The 21934-nt window shown below is 55.2% G+C and overlaps 10 protein-coding genes across 10 annotated transcripts; 5 read left to right on the top strand and 5 right to left on the bottom strand.

Annotated features, from left to right (window-relative positions):
• Positions 1 to 272: 272 nt before the first annotated feature.
• ATP2 (atp2, beta subunit of the F1 sector of mitochondrial F1F0 ATP synthase) lies at positions 273 to 2290 on the top strand (the record flags this gene model as incomplete). The annotated part of the gene is made up of 7 exons (XM_064800018.1): positions 273 to 424; positions 482 to 639; positions 697 to 782; positions 835 to 1194; positions 1248 to 1463; positions 1526 to 1575; positions 1627 to 2290. 7 exons carry the CDS (start codon positions 273 to 275, stop codon positions 2288 to 2290), a joined length of 1686 nt encoding a protein of 561 aa, XP_064661357.1.
• Positions 2291 to 2804: 514 nt separating this feature from the next.
• Positions 2805 to 4127, top strand: RAD23 (UV excision repair protein rad23; the record flags this gene model as incomplete). The annotated part of the gene is made up of 3 exons (XM_064800017.1): positions 2805 to 2817; positions 2868 to 3946; positions 4002 to 4127. The coding sequence occupies 3 exons, from the start codon at positions 2805 to 2807 to the stop codon at positions 4125 to 4127; spliced, it is 1218 nt and encodes a 405-aa protein (XP_064661356.1).
• A 1751-nt stretch (positions 4128 to 5878) lies between these two features.
• LTR77_002757 (uncharacterized protein) lies at positions 5879 to 9190 on the top strand (the record flags this gene model as incomplete). Its single annotated transcript, XM_064800016.1, has 1 exon — positions 5879 to 9190. One exon carries the CDS (start codon positions 5879 to 5881, stop codon positions 9188 to 9190), a length of 3312 nt encoding a protein of 1103 aa, XP_064661355.1.
• Positions 9191 to 9577: 387 nt separating this feature from the next.
• LTR77_002756 (uncharacterized protein) lies at positions 9578 to 11060 on the top strand (the record flags this gene model as incomplete). Its single annotated transcript, XM_064800015.1, has 3 exons — positions 9578 to 9676; positions 9726 to 10091; positions 10143 to 11060. 3 exons carry the CDS (start codon positions 9578 to 9580, stop codon positions 11058 to 11060), a joined length of 1383 nt encoding a protein of 460 aa, XP_064661354.1.
• A 26-nt stretch (positions 11061 to 11086) lies between these two features.
• Positions 11087 to 11975, bottom strand: ECI1 (dodecenoyl-CoA isomerase; the record flags this gene model as incomplete). The annotated part of the gene is made up of 2 exons (XM_064800014.1): positions 11087 to 11717; positions 11776 to 11975. 2 exons carry the CDS (start codon positions 11973 to 11975, stop codon positions 11087 to 11089), a joined length of 831 nt encoding a protein of 276 aa, XP_064661353.1.
• Positions 11976 to 12332: 357 nt separating this feature from the next.
• LTR77_002754 (uncharacterized protein) lies at positions 12333 to 12760 on the top strand (the record flags this gene model as incomplete). The annotated part of the gene is made up of 2 exons (XM_064800013.1): positions 12333 to 12362; positions 12413 to 12760. 2 exons carry the CDS (start codon positions 12333 to 12335, stop codon positions 12758 to 12760), a joined length of 378 nt encoding a protein of 125 aa, XP_064661352.1.
• Positions 12761 to 12865: 105 nt separating this feature from the next.
• On the bottom strand, positions 12866 to 13476 carry LTR77_002753 (uncharacterized protein; the record flags this gene model as incomplete). Its single annotated transcript, XM_064800012.1, has 2 exons — positions 12866 to 13166; positions 13217 to 13476. The coding sequence occupies 2 exons, from the start codon at positions 13474 to 13476 to the stop codon at positions 12866 to 12868; spliced, it is 561 nt and encodes a 186-aa protein (XP_064661351.1).
• A 44-nt stretch (positions 13477 to 13520) lies between these two features.
• Positions 13521 to 14054, bottom strand: LTR77_002752 (uncharacterized protein; the record flags this gene model as incomplete). Its single annotated transcript, XM_064800011.1, has 2 exons — positions 13521 to 13829; positions 13881 to 14054. 2 exons carry the CDS (start codon positions 14052 to 14054, stop codon positions 13521 to 13523), a joined length of 483 nt encoding a protein of 160 aa, XP_064661350.1.
• A 255-nt stretch (positions 14055 to 14309) lies between these two features.
• LTR77_002751 (uncharacterized protein) lies at positions 14310 to 15151 on the bottom strand (the record flags this gene model as incomplete). Its single annotated transcript, XM_064800010.1, has 2 exons — positions 14310 to 14681; positions 14717 to 15151. 2 exons carry the CDS (start codon positions 15149 to 15151, stop codon positions 14310 to 14312), a joined length of 807 nt encoding a protein of 268 aa, XP_064661349.1.
• A 465-nt stretch (positions 15152 to 15616) lies between these two features.
• Positions 15617 to 21763, bottom strand: LTR77_002750 (uncharacterized protein; the record flags this gene model as incomplete). The annotated part of the gene is made up of 1 exon (XM_064800009.1): positions 15617 to 21763. One exon carries the CDS (start codon positions 21761 to 21763, stop codon positions 15617 to 15619), a length of 6147 nt encoding a protein of 2048 aa, XP_064661348.1.
• Between the last annotated feature and the right edge of the window lie 171 nt (positions 21764 to 21934).

Here is a 21934-nt window from a genome sequence, read left to right as displayed (position 1 = left end):
ATGTATTGTAGTGGCTCGCCTTGGGATCGTCTTCGAACGAGGCGACTGACTGTGTGACATATGTCGGCCTCCTGTGTCTTCTTACTCGCAGCATGCTCGCGCAGCCAACGAAGCTCGAGTTGAGCCGACCTGACATCTCTGCATACTGGAAGTAATTGCGGCAGCAATGAGTCGATACGCCGTGCTTGCAAGATTGTGCGTGGGTGTATTCGTGGCATGTAAAAGGAGGGTGTTCGTGCATGAGGACGCACGCCGGCAATGGACCGGAACAAATGTCGTCGCTGCTCTGCCAAGAGGCGCTCGGGCCCAGCTCAAACCTCAACTCGAGCTCCGACGACTTCCTCCTTGAACACCCGTCACAGCTCCAAACACACCCACTCCCCTCTCTCAAAACCCATCAGACCGCCTTCAGGATGTTCAAGAGGTTCGTCGACGCTTGCTGATGGCAACTCACGCGCCATTGATGCTGACCACCCAGCAGTGGAGTCGCGCGGGCCTCCCGCCTCGCCCTTCGCCCTCAAACCACCTTCCAGTCCTCCTTCCAGCCCAAGGCCTTCGTCCCGGCCATCTCCCAGCGCTTCGCGAGCAGCAATGCCACCGTAGGCAAGATCCACCAGGTCATTGGTGCTGTCGTGGACGGTAAGGGCCTCGATTGAAGCTGTGCAAAAGAAATGCCGAGCTAATGCCCGCCTGTAGTCAAGTTCGACACCGAGCAGCTCCCACCCATTCTCAACGCCATTGAGACCGAGAATGGCGGCACAAAGCTGGTGCTTGAGGTGGCAGTACGTGAAAACGAGGTACAACACATAATACTTGATCTGACGTGGCGCGCAGCAACATTTGGGTGAGAACACGGTGCGCTGCATTGCTATGGACGGTACGGAAGGTCTCGTCCGTGGCTCTCCAGCAACCGACTCCGGCTCGCCTATCATGATTCCCGTCGGCCACGGTACTCTTGGTCGCATCATGAACGTCACTGGTGACCCCATCGACGAGCGCGGCCCCATCAAGCACGAGAAGAAGCTGCCCATCCACGCCGAGCCACCGGAGTTCGTCGACCAGTCGACCTCCGCTGAGATGCTGGTCACCGGTATCAAGGTTGTCGACCTTCTCGCCCCATACGCCCGTGGTGGTAAGATTGGTCTCTTCGGAGGTGCAGGTGTCGGCAAGACTGTGTTCATTCAGGAGCTCATCGTAAGCACTACCACATACAGTCCGCATCGAGGCGCATACTAATTCTCGAGCAGAACAACATCGCCAAGGCACACGGTGGTTTCTCCGTGTTCACCGGTGTCGGCGAGCGTACCCGTGAGGGCAACGATCTCTACCACGAGATGCAGGAGACTGGTGTCATCCAGCTCGATGGCGATTCCAAGGTCGCTCTGGTGTTCGGTCAGATGAACGAGCCCCCAGGTGCCCGTGCCCGTGTCGCTCTTACCGGTCTTACGGTAGCTGAGTACTTCGTAAGCCTAACCAGCAGAGTTTCCACCACTGAGACATTGCTAACCTACAACTCGTCCCGCAGCGTGACGAGGAGGGCCAGGATGTGCTTCTCTTTATCGACAACATCTTCAGGTAAGAACAAAGGAGCACCAAATCCCAGATTCGTGCTGACTCTACCTTCAGGTTCACTCAAGCCGGTTCCGAGGTGTCTGCCTTGCTGGGACGCATCCCATCTGCCGTCGGATACCAGCCAACCCTCGCCATCGACATGGGTGGTATGCAAGAGCGTATCACCACCACCCAGAAGGGGTCCATCACTTCCGTGCAGGCCGTCTACGTGCCAGCTGACGATTTGACTGACCCTGCTCCTGCCACCACCTTCGCCCATTTGGACGCCACCACTGTGCTTTCCCGCGGTATCTCTGAGTTGGGTATCTACCCAGCTGTCGACCCTCTGGACAGCAAGAGCCGTCTGCTCGACCCACGTGTGCTCGGCCAGGACCACTACGACACCGCCTCGCGCGTGCAGCAGATGCTCCAGGAGTACAAGTCCCTCCAGGATATCATCGCCATTCTGGGTATGGACGAACTGTCTGAGCAGGACAAGCTTACCGTTGAGCGGGCCCGTAAGCTCCAGCGTTTCCTGAGCCAGCCTTTCACCGTCGCCCAAGTGTTCACTGGTATCGAGGGTACCCTCGTCGACATCAAGGACACCATTCGATCCTTCAAGTCCATCATCAACGGCGACTGCGACGACCTGCCCGAGGGTGCCTTTTACATGGTTGGTGACGTCGACAGCGCGCGCGCGAAGGGTGAGAAGATTCTCGCAGACCTCGAGAAGTCATAGGCGGAGAGATGATGTGAGAGGGGCATGGGGTTGGTTGCGGTTCTGCGGTGCTATCACTGTATAGAAATCTCCAAGCGCCGAGGGACGTAGACAACGGGGGATGGTGTGCTTGTAACCGTAGATATTCCGAAAGCGTTTCCTCTGTCTGTATTGACATGCTGGTCTCACATGTTGTCTGCTATCACAAACCTTTCTGTCTGAACGGGAATGAACTGGAATGCACGTGCATATGCAGAGCAAAAGTGGGGCTGTTTTTGACGTAACTTCCATTTGCCTAACTCGCGCAGTATGAGCTTGACTTCAACTTGCCACAACGTCTTTAAATGTCAGCAGCCTTTCCACAACACCTCCACCTCTCACAGTGCTGATATACCAGTGCTGAATAGAATCGTCCACCAATCAGCCTTCCACAGAAGCTGGCACGACAACCATCCAACTCGAAGAGCCCGACTTCACCTGACGTTTGCTACATCAAAACAGCACAGTCTAGAAGCGCAAGGCTTCGACCGCGATCATGAAGCTCACTTGTAAGCATACACACCCTTCTTCATGGTATGCGCATGCTGACAGCACCTAGTCAAGGACCTGAAGCAGCAGAAATTCACCATCGACGCGGAACCCACTGAGACCATCGGCGCCGTGAAGGAGAAGATTAGCCAGGAGAAAGGGTGGGAGACGTCCACACAGAAGCTGATCTACAGCGGCAAGATCCTGCAGGATGACAACACCATCGAGTCGTACAAGATCGAGGAGAAAGGCTTCATTGTGTGCATGATCTCCAAGCCCAAGGCTCCACCGAAGCCAGCAGCGGCAGAGCCAGCCACGCCAGCCCAAGCACCGTCTACACCATCCGCACCGGCAGCTCCAGCGCAGGCAGCCGGCACGACGACCTCCAATCCACCCGCCACTCCATCTCCAGCGCCTGCATCGACCGCCCCAGCAGGTGCCGAAGGCGCCAGCTTCAACGATCCAAACTCGCTTGCACTAGGTGAACAGCGCAGTGCAGCGGTCGCGAATATGGAGGCCATGGGTTTCGAGAGAGCCCTGATCGACCGAGCAATGCGCGCTGCGTTCTTCAACCCAGATCGTGCGGTGGAGTACCTGCTGACAGGGATACCGGAGAATCTTGAGCGTGAGCAGCAGGCAGCTCAGCAACAACAGCAACAAGCACAGAGACCTGCGTCAAACCAAGGGCAACAGCAGACACCGGCGGGAGGCAACACTGGTGCGACTGAGACTCCAGCTCCTACTGCTGAGGCGGGTGGCGACGAGCCGGTCAATCTCTTCGAGGCTGCTGCGCGGAGTGGTGGAGGTCGCGGCACAGGTGCAGGTGCGGGCGCGGGTGCAGGAGGTGCGGGCGCTCAGGCTGGTGGCGGCGGTGGTGGACAAGGTGGCAACGCATCCAACCTCGACTTCCTCCGCAACAACCCACAGTTCCAACAGCTCCGCCAAGTCGTGCATCAACAGCCGCAGATGCTGGAGCCTATCTTGCAGCAGGTCGCGGCCGGCAACCCTCAGCTCGCGCGCATCATCCAGGAGAACCCAGACCAGTTCATGCAGCTTCTTGCGGACGACAACGGTGACGAGGACGTGCAGTTGCCACCGGGGGCTCAGCAGATTGCGGTCACGGAGGAGGAGCGTGAGGCGATTGAGAGGGTGAGTCTGATAATGAACCTCCATTGTCTGAGTTCTGAGCTAACATTATCTGCAGCTCTGCCGCCTAGGCTTCGAGCGGGACATGGTGATCCAAGCCTACTTCGCCTGCGACAAGAACGAGGAGCTGGCCGCCAACTTCCTCTTCGACCAGCCTGATGAGCCGGATGAGCCAGGCCAGTAGGTCGCTGGTCCGGAACTATGCATCGATACGCGAAGCATCAGAACTATGGCTACAGCGGAACGACGAGAATGGCAATGCTAGTTCTCGTGGGTCAAAAGCATTGGGCGGCTGTCTTTGCTCTTCTCGGTGCAAACGAATTCACGATCATGATGCTTGAGTGAAGCGATACCATTGCGGAGACAGATGGGATTGCTCAGAGTAGCTCGATGGAGACGGCCTTCGGTTGCTGGTGGCTTCTGGATGGCTTTAGATAGGTAGCTACTCAACGATGATCTCCAATCCACGTTCTCCCGACGACGTCTCACAAAGGTTCCTGTGCCTCCTTCTAGCCTTCTTTCCAACGGAGAAGAGATACTTCGACCATCGCGCCGGGCTCAGGTCGACCGTTCAGAAGTGACCGCCAGGTTCTTTCAATCATGGAGTGTCACTGAGTGTATTGTCAAAGGCTGACCGACTACTGTCCAAAACCGCAACATTCATGGATCGTTGCATCACATGCTTTTTCCTTGGACATGCTCTCTCTACCTCTACATATCACGTGGCCAATTTCCAACACCTCACACTATAGCCTCGTGCTTCCACATGCTCATTATATCCTTCGTTCACCTGACATGTCCTCCTTGACCCAGACAACGACCTTCGCCTTGCTATCACGGATACTGCTCTGCCTCCCTCAAGGTTAGCCTGGCCGATTCAGAGTCTGCTAACTAAGTAACACTCCCTCCGACTTGGACTTGTCTGCGACTCCAATCTTCCGTGATCAGGCAGCTGCCGGGCCTATTGTGATATCAGTACCTCACCGGACAATACTTGAGGATTTCACTGCACACATCAAGTGAGGCAAGAAACTGGAGAAACCATCGATCGCTGCAGGTGGTGCAGATCGATTCGAAAACCAGCACGTCCGACACCACGTATATCACAGTTTCCTTTTGCGCATTTTTCCAGCTCTGCTGAAGAACTCATCTTCAGACTCACTTGAAGTGTCGTCTTGAATCTGCGATCCTGCATTGCAGAGGGCCCGCGCTAGTGCAAATATCCGCGCCTTGATTGGCCCATTCTCGTCAGCGCCAAGTGAACAACTTCTGGACGACCTGCTTCTCATAAACAGCCCTTTCAATCTTCCGCCAGAGGCACCGTCGGTGGCGTGAAAAGACGAACACCATTTCACCCAGATCGTTATCTTCTGTTGCGTTTGCCCTCGATACTAATACCTGATTGAATCGGTTCCAGTTTTGCGCTCTTCCCACCGTTCCGTTGCGCGGGTACGGGGTTACAGAGTGTCCAACCGACGACACCTCTACTCCAACACACCACCGCTTCAAAAACGACCGCATTATCGACCATCCTGTCAGGTAAGCATCCAATTCCTCATGTGCTGCCGCGCGACGCTTCACAAGGTGCTCGTTGCGGTGGCGCTGTATGTTTGTCTGACGCCTGCCGCTCCTCCGCTGCGACGTCGATTCGCCGCACACCAGGCTTTGCGAACCACTTCCGTCGTTCAACTTACATCGAGAATTGTCAATCTTCGCATTGAGCTAGTCTCTTGCTGAATGGAACTTTTCATCGATTTGAGAACGACTGGCGGGTGTTTTGCGGGTTTGAACCCTGCGTTGCCCCCTTGTGTGCAGGGCTTTGCTGTTGGCACTCCCTCATCACGCGAACGTTCTGGCGGCAGCAAAATCGTCCAGATCAACTACGAAAACACTTGTGCTGATACTACATACCAGATGTCTCCAAGAGACCAAATAATGCCGGGTATCAAAGGCAAAAGGGTACCTGGTCGCCCTGGACGATTCGACCCAACAGAACCGTTACACATGACAACCAGACGAGCCGCCAAAAGGCCTACAACTAATGGCTCACCTTCGCTCTCAGGGACTGCGGACGAAGATGACAGCAGAAGAGGATCTTTCGACGACGCTCGACCTCTTACTTCTTACAGCAACGGTAGCCAGCGGTCGGCGAAAAGCCGGCGACTCTCGGACATCTCTGTCCCTGCTGTCACTCCGGAAGGGCAGATGAACGGCATTCACTTGTCCGAAGGCAAAGTCAGCGATGAGCACCAGTTCCAGCCCTTGCCGCCTATCGAGCAGTCACCTAAAACACAACCTCAACCCCATCCATCACCGTCGCCATCGCCATCGCGAAAAAGGAAGCGGTCGCCATCACCTCAACCTCACTCATCGCCCCAACATCCGGACAGCACTGCAACCACCAGCTTCGAGAACAATGGCGATGTCAGCCCAAACTATGAAGAAGAAATGGAGGGCGTCGAAGTGGTGCGTCCAGACGAACTTTCCGATCGCGAGGTGCCTGCATCACAAGCCACTTCTCGCTCGGATGACGACGCAATGCAACTTGATGATGGTCTCATGGCACCGTCTATGGATCAGACTCCGGCCATTTCGGGCCAAATATCGCCTGTCACAAGTGAATCAAAATCACAAGACGACATCGCGAGTGCCAAGAAATTGGGCGCCGCGCTTGAGATCGCACGTGCAGAACGGGATGAGCAAGACAAGCGCGATGACCTTGGAGACATCGTTGAAGCAGCTGACGAGATCGACGAAGTTGATGAAGTCGATGGGCAAGTGAGGTCAGAGGATGACGGACGCCCACGGAAGGGTCGCTTTGGCGGCCGGCGACGAGCAACGCATGCAATCCCTAGAGTGGAGAGAGCAATGCAACGGCAATCGGAGCTGAAGTCTGCTTACAGAGCCATCGCACGTGCGCAAAAGGCGGTGCTTGCTGAGATTGCTCAACGAACAACCGACGATCTGGAGGCCAGTACAGAGTCACACTCACAAGCCACGGAGTACGAAGAAGTTCGTGCTGGGCTTGAATATGCATTGGCAGAGAGGAAACGACGTATCAATGCGCAGCATGAGATGAACATGGCGCAGCTGAGGAAGACGTTTGAGGCTCAGCAAGAAGTCGAAAAAGGAATGACTAGGCGGAATAAGGAGGTCGTCCACGATGAGCAGCTCGATCGACTGAAACACGACATACTACGAATATCCCGAGCTGCGCAGATGCATGGCACTGAGGCAGGTTACGAGACCGAAGACGAAGACGATGTCATTCCTCGTCCCAAAGGCATGGGCTACCGCTGGAAGAGGACTGCTGGGCTGGACCCAGCTTACGACTCGCGAAGCCGACTTGGTCTGGACACTCAACGGGCGATCGGCGAAATGGACAAGCGATTCCAGATACGCAAGATGCTTGATGAGCTTGCCGAGCAAGACAAGCCTGAGGAGCTGAAGAAGTTCACCGTCCGAGACAGCGCCCGCCGTGACATGGCTGTTGAGAACAGACTCAGTAAACTCAACACCAAGACCCTGGCAGAGGCCGCCGCATCGCTCCAGCGCCTTCAACAGATTGAGGAGGCTTCTCGGAATATCATCCCCAACGAAGAGGCAATTGGCCTGCAAGTGCTGGGAGATCTTGCGTCTAGACCTTCTATCACTGGCTCCGCTCCTCCACCCTCTCGTGGCAAAGATGGCAGTGAGTCGTACGTTGGCCAGACGCCTCCACCTCGTCAACAGCCACCCTATCTGCAAGTGCAGACGGACCAAGGTCCCAGTCGTATTCCTGTCAACATGTCGCCGCATACGCAGCAGGCTATGAACGAACGGTTCGACGCCGGCAACCACCCTCCATCTACTCAACAGCCGCAGCACGAGGCTGCTCCTCCACTACGCTCACCAGAAGCTTCGAGAACAGGGCCTGCGATGAAGTCACCAGCCACGAATGGAAATCGTTCTGACGTCTTCAGACTTTTACACAATGATTCTGACTCTCGACCTGGTTCTGGACCAGGCGCTTTCGACCGACCGGCCAGTCATCAGGACAACACACAACAGAATCGTGAACAGCGGAAAGAGCCTCTCGCGTCGCCATACGGATTCGGCGGGCGTCGAGACGGTCCGTCTTCCTGGAGGAGCTTTGGTTCGAACCAGCCATCTACTGTTTTCGACAGGCGGCCTTCTACCAACGACAGCATACCACGCTTTGGCTTCTTGTCACAAGGGTCCCGGCCGTCGTTGGGCGCATTCGGCCCGCAGGACAGAAAAGATGAACGAGACTCAGGCCGAAACCAGGCGACAATGCCTGCCAACTGGCTGCCTAACAATCTGCCTCCTCGACCAGACCAAGCAAGCCAAGCAGGAGCAGCGGATGTGAGAAGCCAGCGCCCTGCGTCACCCAGAGAGAGTGGGCGACGGTCTACACTGGACCTCGGACGCTCGCCACGTTCCCGGAACTCGTCCACTTTCTCGATCCATGACTACCGTGCCGACCAAGACAAGCAAAAGAAGCAAGGGTCTAAGAACTCATTTCACAAGACCAACAAGGCGGAGAGAAATGGCATCCCGCGTCGTCAGTGGTCGAAGCAACACAAGAACCTCGGCAAACCACTTCACAGGCCAGGACCGGCTTCTGCCATCTCTCCAGGGGCTGACTCTTCACCCTTTGGGCGCACACCAGACGAGCGTACTGGCCCACCGGCTCCCTGGCAGACTTCCGGACCTCCGCTTCAGTCACCGCTTGGCCCACCACCGCCCTCAGCGTTCGGTCAAACTTCGGCTTTTGGCCGTCCACCTCCTCCTTTCCCTCCCACAATGCGCGACATCTTTGACGGACGAGACAGCCGTCCTCAGGCGCCACCGTCGATCTGGGACAACCGGCCACCCAATCCGTCTCCGAGTCCTCTCTATGCTGTACCTCAGCCACAACACCATCCACAACCGGAGTATGGTCGCTTTGGACCACTCCCACCACAAAACTTTCCAGGCCCTCACCATCCACCGACTCCTCAGTCAGCGCCTGGTTCATACGGACAACAGTTCGGTGGCCCCCCGCTTGCACCTGCAGGCAACCCGAACTTTCACCCTCCTGGCTTCAGGCCTCAGCAACCTCTTCCTGCTTTTGCACAGCAAGCACAGCAGTCACAGCAGCATTCACAGCAGAATGGTCCCGGTAATAATAGGAGACGAGCGCAGAGTGATGCTAGCTTTCCTAAGTTTCACTCATGGAATCCGCCGTCGGGCGGTCGTCGCTAAGGCGTTAACGAGATGCCCTGTTCGGTGGCTGCACACTACTTCTTGGACATTGGGAAAGGAATGGAGGACACATTGGATCAGAGCAAGGCGCATGGGGGAGGCATTCTGCTGATCGATCTTCGTACTTTTGTTGTTACTATCAGCGTTGCTTTGCAAGCGTTGAGCATGGAGTTGAGAGTTGGCTACGTCGTTCATAGCTACCGCTAATGTCACAATACTGTGAACACCGTCTTTCCTCCAAGCAGTATTCGATTCTGAAGGCAATTCACGACTCCTTCCTAACTGGGAACATTCAAATTAGCTTAGCGCGTCGCGTCCCCGCGTCACCCACTCCAAGACTGCATGTGCATATGCAACAACCCGAACTTCTTTCACAGAAACATAACCATGGGCATACCACTGCTTCCCGACGAGCTGATGCTCATGCTGAAAGAGCAGTGGCCATGTCGAGAAACACAAATCACGCAGCTAGCCGGTCTTCTCTCGGTAAGCAACCTTCACCTTGCTTGCAGACAGGCAGCTGATCGAACAACAGCCCACACGCAGCAGCCCTTCGACTCTCACGATCTACGGACCACATGCGACAGGCAAGAGTGATGTCTTGCGCTCGTACCTTGATGCTGCGAAGCTTCCGCATGCGATCGTGCGGTGCCGGGAGTGCGTGACTGGGCGACATCTACTTGAGAGGACGACGGCTGCTGTACATCGGAGTGTGCAACAAGAAGACGACGAAGATGCGCTGAATTATGACGGGAGATGCGAGAACATCAGCGCGCTCGTTGTGCACCTACAGCGGCTGCTAGAGAAGCGGGAGAAGTTCGTCCTAGTCTTCGACGGAGTGGACAAGCAGAGGGATGCTCCGCCGACACTTCTGCCTGCTCTGGCGAGGTTGGGGGAGTTTGTACGATAAGCTAAAATCCCTTTTACAACTCTTGCTGACAATACGCTGCAGATACCCAACCTCACAACCATCCTGATTGTCCAACACCCACCACCCCGCTTTCTCCACCACGCCGGCATCCCTCACATCCAATTCCCCTCCTATACCCGCGCGCAATCGATCCACATCCTCTCGCAAAAGCCACCCGACATCTTTGTCGAAGCACCCCCGGCCGAGCTGGACTACGACGACGAAACACACCAAGAAGACAAAGCATGGCTGTGGCCGCGATTCTGCGCTGCGGTATGGGATTCGTTGGGCGAGAGCGTTGCTCGCGATCTCGTCAGCTTTCGGGATGTGTGTTACAAGCTGTGGCAGCCGTTCGTGGTGCCGATTGTGAAAGGCGACTTTGGTACAAGGGACTTCAGCCGGCTGCTTGTGAATCAGAGGAAGCTGTTCCAGGATGAGAGCGTGCTTCTTGATAGCATCATTGCTCCGGTCAAGGCAGGGCCGAATGCGCCTCCGTCTTCAACCACTACGCACGAGTTGCCGTACTATGCGAAGTGGTTGCTCATAGCTGCATATCTGGCGTCTTACAACCCGCCGCGACTGGATGCGCTCTACTTCATGAAGTCCACCGAGCGCAAACGGCGGAAGAAGGGCGGCGGTACTGCTCGCTCTGGCGGCCGACTGAGCCAGAAGCGCAGTGTTCCGAGACATCTGCTGGCGCCTTCAGCGTTTACGCTGGACCGAGTGCTGGCGATCCTGCATGCGATCCTGCCGCATGATCTGAGGACTACGATCGACATCTATGCGCAGATTGCCACACTTTCGGGACTCAAGCTGCTGGTGCGATCAGGAGGCATCGGAAGTGCCGACCCCTTGGAGCCGGGCAGCAAGTGGAAAGTCGGAAGCGTAGTGAGGTGGGAGAACGTGCAGGGTCTGGCACGGAGCTTGAAGTTCGATGTCGTCGACTACGTGGCAGAATGACCAAACAATCCAATATGCTGACACCACTACAGCTTATGCTTCTTCTCCTTACTAGCAATCTTCCTAAACTCCTCCTGCGGGATCCCCTTCATAAACACATCAATCCCGCCATACACCTCCGCCACGCCCTGCGCATCCAACGTCTCCTTATACGGCTTCCGAATCAACGCCTTAATCTTCGTCAACGAGTCCGGCACCAGATGCGGTCCCATCCGGTCATCGACCTCCTTCAACACCATGTCCAAGAACTTCTCATGCTCGCCTTGCTTCACGTCAAAGACCTTGTTGATGTACCCGCAGTGCACCAGCTCCTCGCACGTCATGCGCTTGCTCATGATCAACGCCTCGTTCGCCTTGGGAAGACCCATTCGCTGGACGAAGCCTACGCTCGCGCCGCCTTCTGCTACGAGGCCTAAGCTGGAGAATGGGGTCAAGAGGTAGGTGTGTGGAGCGGCGTAGATGAAGTCCGCGAAGCCTGTCAGAGCGGCTGAGAGGCCTATCACGGGCCCGTTGAGGGCTATGACTAGGATCTTGGGGTGGGTGTAGAAGGCTTGCGTCGTGTTCAGGTTGCCGGGCATGAGGCTGCGGAGTTGCTGGCGGTAGAAGTCTTCCGTGTCGGAGGCATTGCGGGGACGAGGGACGGTTACGTCGGCGCCTCTTCATGGCACTGTCAGTGGGGGAGGGAGCAGGAGGGTATGAGAGGGGAGGGGCGTACGCGCTGAAGAAGCGACCTTTGCCTGTCAAGACAGTGATATAGACGTCCGGGCGGTCGGCGATCTCTCGCAAGTATTTGGAGAGCGTATAGTAATTGTCCTGGTTCATCGCGTTTAATTTTTTCTCGTTGTTGAGAGTGATGATGGCGATATGGCCGCGTTCATTCTTGCGGTATTCAAGGGTTACGACTGGGTCTGCCATGGTGGGAGATGTGGGCTGTTTTAGGGACGAGATGAGGGAGAAATTTGATTCTTGAACAGTAGATCGATATGTACGAGAGCAGAGTGAAGATCAAGAAGAATTACAATACCTTTCTACGCCGAGGCGGCTGGGAATAATAGCTGCATGCAAGTCAGAGGTGGAGTTGGAGGAAGGCGTCTGCTCTGCCAGCCGAGGCATTGAGGAGCTGTCTGAAAATGGCTAGACTATTGCGGGACACTCCGAATACGTTAGACGTCACGCCTTCGAGAACGCCTTCTGCAACTAAGAGGATCAAGCACCACTCCGTCGAACGATCTCTACCGCACCCTTGAAGAGACTACTACTACCTGCGACATCATGGGCGGTCCCAATCTCGAAGTATTCAAGGTACGCTAGTCCCGGACAGAGCAGCATGAAGCACCAGCTAACGTCGCCAGTTCGGAATGTACATTATGTTCCCCATCGGCATCATGTACTACTTCGGAACGAATCTGGACTCACGCTTTTCCGTTCCAGACTTCTGGCCCAAGGAAGATCAATCGCACAGAATCCCGTTCGAAAGGGACGAGATCAAGGAGGAGCTGGAGAGACTGAAGCAGCGGCGGCTGGCAAGAAGGGCACAGCGGATAGAGATGGAGCACGAGGGTAAAGATACGGAGGTCACGATGAACAGAGAACAGCAGGCCGAGCATCCTAGGCCGGAGCCGTTGGAGGCAACGCACATGGAGGAGCCGGGGAAGAGTCAGATTGCGAGGCAGAAGGGCTGGGGGAGCTGGTTTCGATGAACGAGGTTCTATCTGATGGTCTGCGCATCTCCACTCAAAATCATGGCTTGGCCGGATGCAGGCGGACAGCGCAACAAGTCTCGTCATTGGACGGTGCCTACTCAGCTACCGCTTGCCCTTCTGGTACGGATACTGCTTCCTCCAGTGCTTCGCAATCTCATCCCGCCTCGTCACCCACACCTCGCCGTCTGGTCTGGACGAAAGATACTCCACGAACCTCTTGAGAGCCATGAAGCGACCCGGCTTTCCGATGATCCTGCAGTGCAGACCAATGGTCATCATCTTTGGTGTGCCAGCATACCCTTCGGCGAGAAGGACGTCGAATGCGGACTGCAGGTACTCGAAGAATGCTTGTGGCGAGAAGGTGCCAGTCGTGCTGTGAAATTTGAGGTCGTTGTTGTCATAGCTGGGCGGCTGTCAGCAGACGGTTGCGGTGCGTGGGAAGTATGTACTGACGTATACGGAATCATCAACATGCCTTCCGCCTTTTCAGCGTCCTTCTCCGCGGGTACGTCGACCCAATATGGCAGGTCGTCGCAGTACGCATCGCTCTCCCAGAGCAAAGGAATGCCCTGCTCCTTGTACACCTCCCACACGAGCGCACGAGAGCGTGGCGATAGGCGACCATAGTACCAACCGCATGGATACTCGCCGGTGAGCTCTTTTACAGATTTGAGCTGGCGGCGGATGTACTCCTTTTCGAGCTCGGGCTCCATAGCTGCGATTCCATCAGCACGGGATGTCTCAAATCAGGCGAACCTCAACGATACGTACGGTGGTAATCAATCCAGCGATACGCATGACTAGCAATCTCATGCCCGCCGCTCTGGAACGCTTTCGTTACTTCGGGGTTCTTCTCTAATGCTTGACCGACCGCATAAGCGGTGATGGGCATCTTGTGCGCCTCGAAAAGGTTCAGCATCCGCCAGATCCCAACTCGCGAGCCATACTCGTAGTCGCTTTCAACATTAATGGCACGCTCGCCGATCCGACCTGGTCGGTCGCCGCCTTGTTCGTGGAGGGAGGACTCGGACTGAGAGTCGCCGTTGAGGACGGATCTTTCAGCACCCTGGGGAGGACGTTAGAGCAAAGCTGGGTATTGGCATGTAGTTATCGTTACCTCTTCATAGTTTATCACGAAACTGACTGCAATCTTCGCTCCATTTGGCCACTTCGGATTAGGTGGATGGCGGCCGTAGCCTATTAAATCACGAGGGAAGTCGTACTTTGTGCCTTTGTCGGGGTCGGCGTTCTCTGCGTCTAATGCAGGTACCATGGGTTTGGCAGAGGCCATAGTATGTTTTTACAGCACAGTGATGAAGAAGAATCCAAGTCTGGAGTTGTGGATAGGTCTCCTCTATCTCATTGTTCGGCGTTACTGGTTGCGGCAGGTAGTTATTCGAGCGGGGAGCGGGCAAGCAGGGTTGGCCGATGCTGGATGCTGGGAGACATGCACGCCGGTTTGATCGATAACAACGGCATCAAGGGATAAATACACTTTTGATGAATTCGGCAATGAAGGCTGTCCGTCACGCAACACACCGTACCTTCATGGGAACCCAAGGACTGCTGCTGCTGCCCCGTTACCACCCAATCTCTGCCCGAGCCGCAATTCTCGTCGTTCCGCCTCAGCAGCCTCGTGCATCCTCAACCTCTCATCTTCCTCTATTCGACAGACTCTCCGCAGGACCACAAACATGAATTCCTGCGCGCCTTTCTCCAGGGCAAAGTTGGCATCGTAGTCTTCGCAGGTCAAAATCCACTTGTGGCGGAAATTTACAGCCTGCTGCACCAAAGCGGTGCGGAGTTGCTGGTCGGTATAAGAAGTTTGTTCCCAGACAGCCTTGATCAGTTTGTTGTAGTCGTGTCGGCTGAACGCCCCGCTGATTAGCTTGAAGCGCTCGAGAGCGAAGGCTTGAGGCTTGGGATGTTGTAGTAGTCTCCGATGGCATAAACATCGACGTGGGCGATGAGAGCGCGGTTCAACTCGCCGTTGTCTTCCCATCGCATGCCGTCGTCCTCTGGCCTCCAGCCTGTTTCCGAAGAAGGATCGCAAGAGCCCAGAATGTAAGGCTCAGAACCCTTGGATCTCGAGCATCCGAACATTGGATGGTCGCTTTTCACTGTGTAGCTCCGCGTGTACACGTAGGTGATCATTCTGTCCACCGTCTCTTCGTCAAATTCTTCCTGTTCGATCACACCTGACAGCCCTTCCTTCATTTCACCATCGCACTCTGTTGCAATGACACAGGATGCCGTGCACACGATCGCCTTGTGAACATGCCATTCGCGGTTTCCGCACTTGGTGGTTAGGTCAGTGTATTTGCCGCTCTTCATGAGTTCTGTGAGTTCCTCCACAAGCGCTTCGTGGTGTACGTTCGATGTGGCCATGATGTGGGTTGTGACGAGCTCACGGCGGCATCAGTATCACCTCATATATGAGGCAATTGCTTTTCCGCCGCAGCTGGTCGTTTGCCCTGTTCAGTGGCAGCTCAAAGGAGACAACGCACTCTTGGGAAGAGAAAAGGAAACGCTTAGACACAGCCTTTGATGCGCGACCGTGGCAAGTGCATGAGAACAAAACGAAGGAGGACACTGTATTGACGAGCAGTTGCTGAGACGAACAAAAAAGAAAGCTTACCACTGGGAGAAACCAAGGAAACATACCTGTCAGGAAGAAACAGAGAGCCATAGAGGTTTGGTGCGATACAATTCGACATGGCTGATCTGAGATGGCCCATCCTCGGGCACAGCTCGAGAGCAATGTTGCCTGCCAGTGCTCGAAGCGTTGCTCCATAGAAGGCCATTGTAGAAACGAAGGCTGGCATATATACAAGTCGTCTTCGTCGTAGCTCATTAGGCTCCAAAATTCATCTTCAACGCTATCGTCGGCTCATGATCCGTCCCATAATCGCTGTTGTTTCTCCTTGCGACACTCCCGGACTTGAGAATCTGCTCCAGTACGCGACGGCGATCACCATCCATAGACCCAACAACAGCTCGGAAGGCCGCATTATCAGTGGTGGCCAACTCAAGGAGGCGGCTCGCTGTCTCCGGATAGATCTTGGAGCCATCCGTAACAGCACGCACGAGCAGTGTCTGGATTAAGAGCGCCACAGCCGCGGGTTTCCGTTCGGCTGGCAACTTCGCCGCGTACATTGAGAGGGTTTGCGCCATGATGGTCTTGGTGTCGTCCATTCCTTCCAAATTCGATGGAGTGGAGATGAACGTGATCGCTTGGGGCAAAAGTGTTTCCACCGTCACATTAGCCAGCAGCAGCGTGCGGATGCAGCCAGCGGCGACACGACTTGTCATCGGGCTCTCCAGACATTCGCATAGCTCGGCAGCGAATCTAAGCACCGTCGGATCGGTCTCCGGAAGATCGTTTGGTGCAGCTGTTAGCAAGACGGTGATTGCGAGCAACGTGTTCTTTTCGCAGGGCAAGCTGGCCTCAGTCTCCCTCTTCTGGGCGTTCCTCAATATGAGCATCATCCGTGACAGCGTATTACTAAGCTGATGGCGGGTTCCCGTCCGGTCGTCATGAGCAATGCTGACTATGAAACGCCTGAGGACAGGCAGCGCTTGGGGCACCACTCCAGCTTGACAGACACCAGTGCCGAGTATCGTGACGAAGATGTGCAGAATCGTGGCGTGCAGGTCGGATTTGATGATCGATGGAAAGACCTCCGAAACGTCTACGAGAGCCTGTAGCGCGTTGCGAACGAGGCCAACAGCTTCTTCAGAGGTCTCAAGCTTGGCGGATGTCGGCGTGTCAGATAGACCCGGTATTAGGCCAGCAAGCACCAGGACAATGATACGCGTGAGCTCGAAGAGCTGCTCGATGTCGTCCGAAAGCGTCTCTCCATTGATCGGCGTCTGCATTCCTTGTCGTGAGGACGGATGGACCGTGCAAAGGTTTCGAGCAAGCTCCACAATGATGGCCTGTACGCCCAAGCTCTCCGTCAAGACCATGCGATCGAGCAAGTCCATAGTCTCCGCGAAGACCACTTCTTGGTAAACAGCGTTGCCGGACACGGAAGGACGTAGTATCTTCTTGAGAGCCTGTAGAATGTCGAGGTTGCGTTGCGACGTGACGAGATCGTCGTCGTTAGAGCGGACGGCCAAAGATTCGAAAGCAAGACCAAAGAGGACGAAAAAGAACGCTACCGGTTCTTCTCTGTAGTTGATTCCAGTGCTCTTGCGAATTATGCCATTGACACCGTTCGGCTGCGCTTCTTCGGGCTCGTCGGCTTGCGCGTGTTTGCCATCTAATGCGTCGAATACAAAGTCGCTGTCCTCGTCGATCAAGCTGGCGATGGCGTCGACGAGGCTAAGCCAAGAGTCTTGATAAAACTTCAGCAAGGTCTGTCTGTTCAGTGCGGCGTACACGGCGTCCAGATCGCCTGATGGTGGGTTGCCAGTGCTTGCAGAGATGTCGGGCTCAAACCGAAGGCGAGAGTACTCCCGCAAAGAGCTCAGCCAAAGCGGTACCAGCTGGGCGATATGCGGTTTCACAACGTTGACCAGGTACTGTTGCTCTCCACTCGCAATCTGCAGTTCAGCCCATGCAGAGAATACAGCCATCCGAACCATCACCTGCGCATTAGAGCTGAGACCTTTCAGATCTCCAATGGAAGCAGTCTCTGAGTCTTTGGAGAAGCTCTCCAGCGCGGAAATCAGCAGCTTGAGGATGCGGCCCATTCGATCAATGTCTGTAACGATGCCTGTTGCTATGAAAGTAGCACAGACATTGACGGCTTCTGCTGCCAGCTCAGGAGACGAGTCACCGGCAAATGCTGGAGTGAGGGCGGAGCTGATCTGTGCTTGATACTGCTCCAGGAGCATTGCCTCGGGGAAGTCTGGGTCAGGTGTTCGGCCAAACATCTGCAGGATCTGATCGACAATTCGGAGACCAACTACTCGCAAGGAAGTCACTCCAGCGGTCGAAGCAGAAAACGCGATGCGAACGACGTCCGCTACTTTGTCTTGCAGTGCCGCTTCACCAGGACTTTCTTCCACGCTGACAGAAGCCTCCTTGCTGATCATACCAATCAGGCTGTGTAGACAGTCCATTGCGAAAAGTCTCACCTGCCAGCGCATGAGCTCTTGTGTAGACGAAGGTGCAGCCGTCTCTTCGTCCTTGTTGACGCCTGCTGCAGCCGCAAAGCCAGCGACCTCCTCATCTTGCAGGTCTGGGCCGGCTGTGTCTTTGACTGGGGCTGTTTTCGGCTGCTCCACCTTCGCTTTGGTCTTGGTCAAGATAGTGTTGCAGCGTTGAATCCAGCCGGCTGGATCGCTCGGTCCCGTCTGCTGCAGCCAATTGGTGAAGATATGTCGCGCATGAACCTGGTCAGGATTCGAATTCAAGTAGTCCCACAGACGCTCTTCGAGCCCAGGCTGGGCGGTTCGAACGACTTCCGGCGCATCACGCCTCATGATCGTGAACAGTCCGTGGAGGGCGGAAGATGAGATTTCTTCATTGCTATGTTCAATGTCTTGCTGAAGACGCCGGACGTATGGTGCAAAATCGAGGTATCCAGGAGCGTACAGAGACAGGTGCTCGAGGCAGCGCAAGCTCTCGAGCAGGATTGGGATCTCTGTCTCGTTCGAGAAGAGGTGCACCAGATTCATGATCATGTCTCGCACCTTTGTCATGTCCTGTAAGTCCGGTCCAAGCACATTTATGATGGCATCAACACCTCGGGCCACGGCTGCAACCACAGGCAAACCCATTGACATATTGGACGATGCCATGGAAGCGCATTCAACGCCGTGGCTGTCGAATATGTACAGCTGGCTGAGCATGCCGATGGCACTCGTGACATAGCCGGAGAAATTCAGACCGGCTGAGTCTGCGACTTGAGCTAAGCTGTCAAGTGCCCACGTGTGGACGAGTGGATGAGTGTCGGCAGCAAGGGACATCAGAATGCCAACGATGGACTTCATGTGGAAGCCAGCTGCCATGCCACCAAGCTGCGAGTGTATGTCTGCCAGAGCTAAGGCGCAGCCCGCTCGGACATGTGGCTCACGATTCTTGACAATTGTCTCTGTCAAGTAGGTAACCTCAGCTGCGGTGAAGGCGTTACCTGAGCTGGAACACAGTCGACCGATACCATCGGCCGCCATGTGTCGAACGCTGTCATCTGTGTCTTTAAGGCAGACATGGAGTAGATGCTGAAGGCCTTTCTCTGTCTTCTGATTTCTCAGCTCTCCCTTTGCGCTTCCTGCTTCACCGTTTGCGACCTTGCAAGCCGACATCAAAGCCAATGCAAGGTTGACAGAAATTGCTGCCTTACGCGCCGGGTCCTTTTGCAATGTGCTAGCACTGACAGAAGATGTAACCTGCTCGATGGTGCTCTCTTGGACTCTTGGCGCTTGCAACGGTAGGCAAAGTGCAAAGACGGTTATTGCAGCGTTGACTGTCTCGGTGCCAGGAGGATCTGGGTACTCTTCGTCGTTAGACATGGTGCCGAGATAGCAAAAGGAGCCATCGTTTTCTACAGCCGACATGATGGGCGAGGAAACAGCCTGGTCCAGGAAGTCAAGATCCCCATCCCGACTACTCCAATGCCGCTGCATATGGCGGTCGACAGGATTCCGCACATCCAACCCTTGTACAAGGCCAGTGACGCCGAAGCCGAAGTTGTCCGCGACATCCCAGATTGACTCGAATGAGGCCGATGCACTGGCAATAGCAACGCTGAGCGAGCTGGGTGCGTAAAACTCGGCATCGGAGAACGAGGCGACCGCTAGAGGCAGAATCGTTGAATGCGCGGTCGACTCTAGGCTTCCGACGGGGCTGAGCTTCAGAAGCTGAGAGTAACATTGGAAGACCCTCCGCCGCACCATGACTTCGTAGTCTTGTAACTGAAGAGCAGTTGAGAGGCGGTTCGCGGGCTCGTCGCTGGTTTTCCTGTCTGGTAGGCTCTGTAAGAACGCCACAGTGTTCTCCAGCATCACACTCAAGCGTTTCGAGACATCAGTCGTCAGAAGACGTTGGTTGAAAGTGAGAAAGGCTTTGATGGCACCCAGGGCGCACTCGCGGACGTGTGCCAAGTAGCTTTGCTCAAGCATGTTCCTCTGGCTGACATTCTCTCTGCTGATCGGCTTTGGTAGTGCGTTCTTCCAGAGCAGCATAAGCTGCGACAAGTGTATTTTCACGAAGTTGGGACCTAGAGACATCAGGCCGCCGATCATGATCCAGGCTACCTGCAGCTGGCAACTTGACACTCGGAGGTCTGAGCTGCCGGCAGATTTGAGCAGTGCTGTAGCTTGTTGCAGGACTCGCGCATAGACATCCACTGAACCGTACAGTGGATGCTGGCTTGAAGTGCTGATAATCGCTGCAAGGCCATGCGCATAGCCCAGACATCTTCTTGGGCTTTGGCGAGGACTCCCCAGTTGAGCTATCTCGCGGGATACGCTGTTCATGCAAATGGTTGCAGAAGGCAGGAGGTGCTGCGGACACGCCAGAACAAAAGCTCGCAGAGCACGAGCAGCATGTAGCTGAACTGTAAAGCTCGGATGCTGAAGCACTTGAAGCAGGCCTTCCCGGCAAGAATCTGCGAGAGCACCAGTTGCTGCGCCCAGGTCTTGTATCAGCGACGTCAGCGCACTGACCGCACCCAAGAGGACCTGCTTATGCGGTTCTGGTCGCTCTTTGACAGCCTGAGGGTAGTCCTTGATTATGTTGTTGAGCAAGAATCGACAAGCGTTTAGCTGGGCCGTTTCGCCGAGCATGCGTCCAACGATACGCTCCAGTATGACACGCACAAACTTGCGAGTCATGAGAATGCGGTATTTGTTGCCATATGCGAATCCAGCGTAGTTCAGCACGTCGGTGAAGAGGTGTCGTGCAACGTCTCCATAGTTGTCTTCGACCACACCTTCGCCCAAAGACTTCAAGACTTTGATGTAGCATACTGCAATTCCAGCTCGTACCTTGTTGGAGCTTGACGGTCGACAGTAGTGGTTTGACAAGATCCGCAGCATTTCAAGTAGGCTGTAGGATAGTGCAGTTGCAGGTTTCTCTGGTACGGGAGACGAGGTACGCTCGATCTCATCGTCCAAGTCCTCAGCCTTGACCTGCTTCTTGGACTTCTTGGGCTTGCGTATGGTGGGTACAGCTTCCTTTTGGGCCAGTCCAGAGAAGCTCTTCACCAATTGAGCCGCAAGACAAGACGCTGCTGCATGCCGTACAGGGACACATGACGTATCCATTGCTCTCACAAGGACGCCTTGGAGCTTCTCGAAGTCATTCGAGTTGTCGAAATACGGTGTGCAGCGCACCAGTTGTTCCAAGCACCAGCAGGCGTTCTGTTGTACCAGAAACGATCTGTCCCCTTCGGCTGCCTTCCTCGCTTGCTTCCAGATTGCCCGCCCGACATCCTCGTCTATCGCTACCTTGATACCGAGGGTGATCTTTCCTAGTGTTCGAAATATCGCGGCGCGCAACCCAGTATCGTTCGAGGCGCCCTTCAGAGCCTTCAACGCCGAAGTGCACGCCAGAGGCGACAGACTCATTGCACTGTCCCCGGCCGCCTCCAACAATGCCCCAAGGGAAGACGCCGCAGCATGTTTCGACCGTGCATCCTTCTCTTTGCCAGCGTTCAAGATTGCTACCAGGTCGTTGATAGACTCGTAGAGCAGCTTCCTGTTGCCCTTGCCGAAGATCGCCGTAAAGCATCGTCCTACGTTGCTTCGTATGACCCGCGTCGGGGCAGGTTGTGAGAGGTTTATGATCTGGAAGAGCTCCTTCTTGATCGCGGTCTGTTCTGCTGACGCGCCGTCTGAGTCCAGGGACTCGACATGGCTTGCGAGGTCTGCGGAGAAGCTGAGAAGGTAAAGATCCTGCTGCTCCGAAGGTAAGCTGTGTAGCTTAGCCACGTCTAATTGGAAAGGCTGTGGCTGTCCGTTCGAAGTGGTGTCCTTGGTAGGAGATGCCGGTCTTGTGGCCGGTGTGCCTGGCCGCTGCGCAGGGGTGTCGGGACGTGAGCTCGACATCATAATCTTTGACCATAGTAGACCACTGTTCGCTGATTTGGAGCTGTTCGGATGACAGAGTAAGGAGCAATGTGCGGTGGATGTTGAAGTCTCTCCTACCGTCCATTCACCTCACCTCCGCCTCGCCGCAAACTCTAAATATATCTGACTTCCCTTTTTGGCGACTATCAC

Source organism: Saxophila tyrrhenica, assembly GCF_035928015.1.
Source record: "Saxophila tyrrhenica strain CCFEE 5935 chromosome Unknown scaffold_4, whole genome shotgun sequence".
NCBI classification, from domain to species: domain Eukaryota; kingdom Fungi; phylum Ascomycota; class Dothideomycetes; order Mycosphaerellales; family Extremaceae; genus Saxophila; species Saxophila tyrrhenica.
This window is presented reverse-complemented; position numbering and strand designations above follow the sequence as displayed.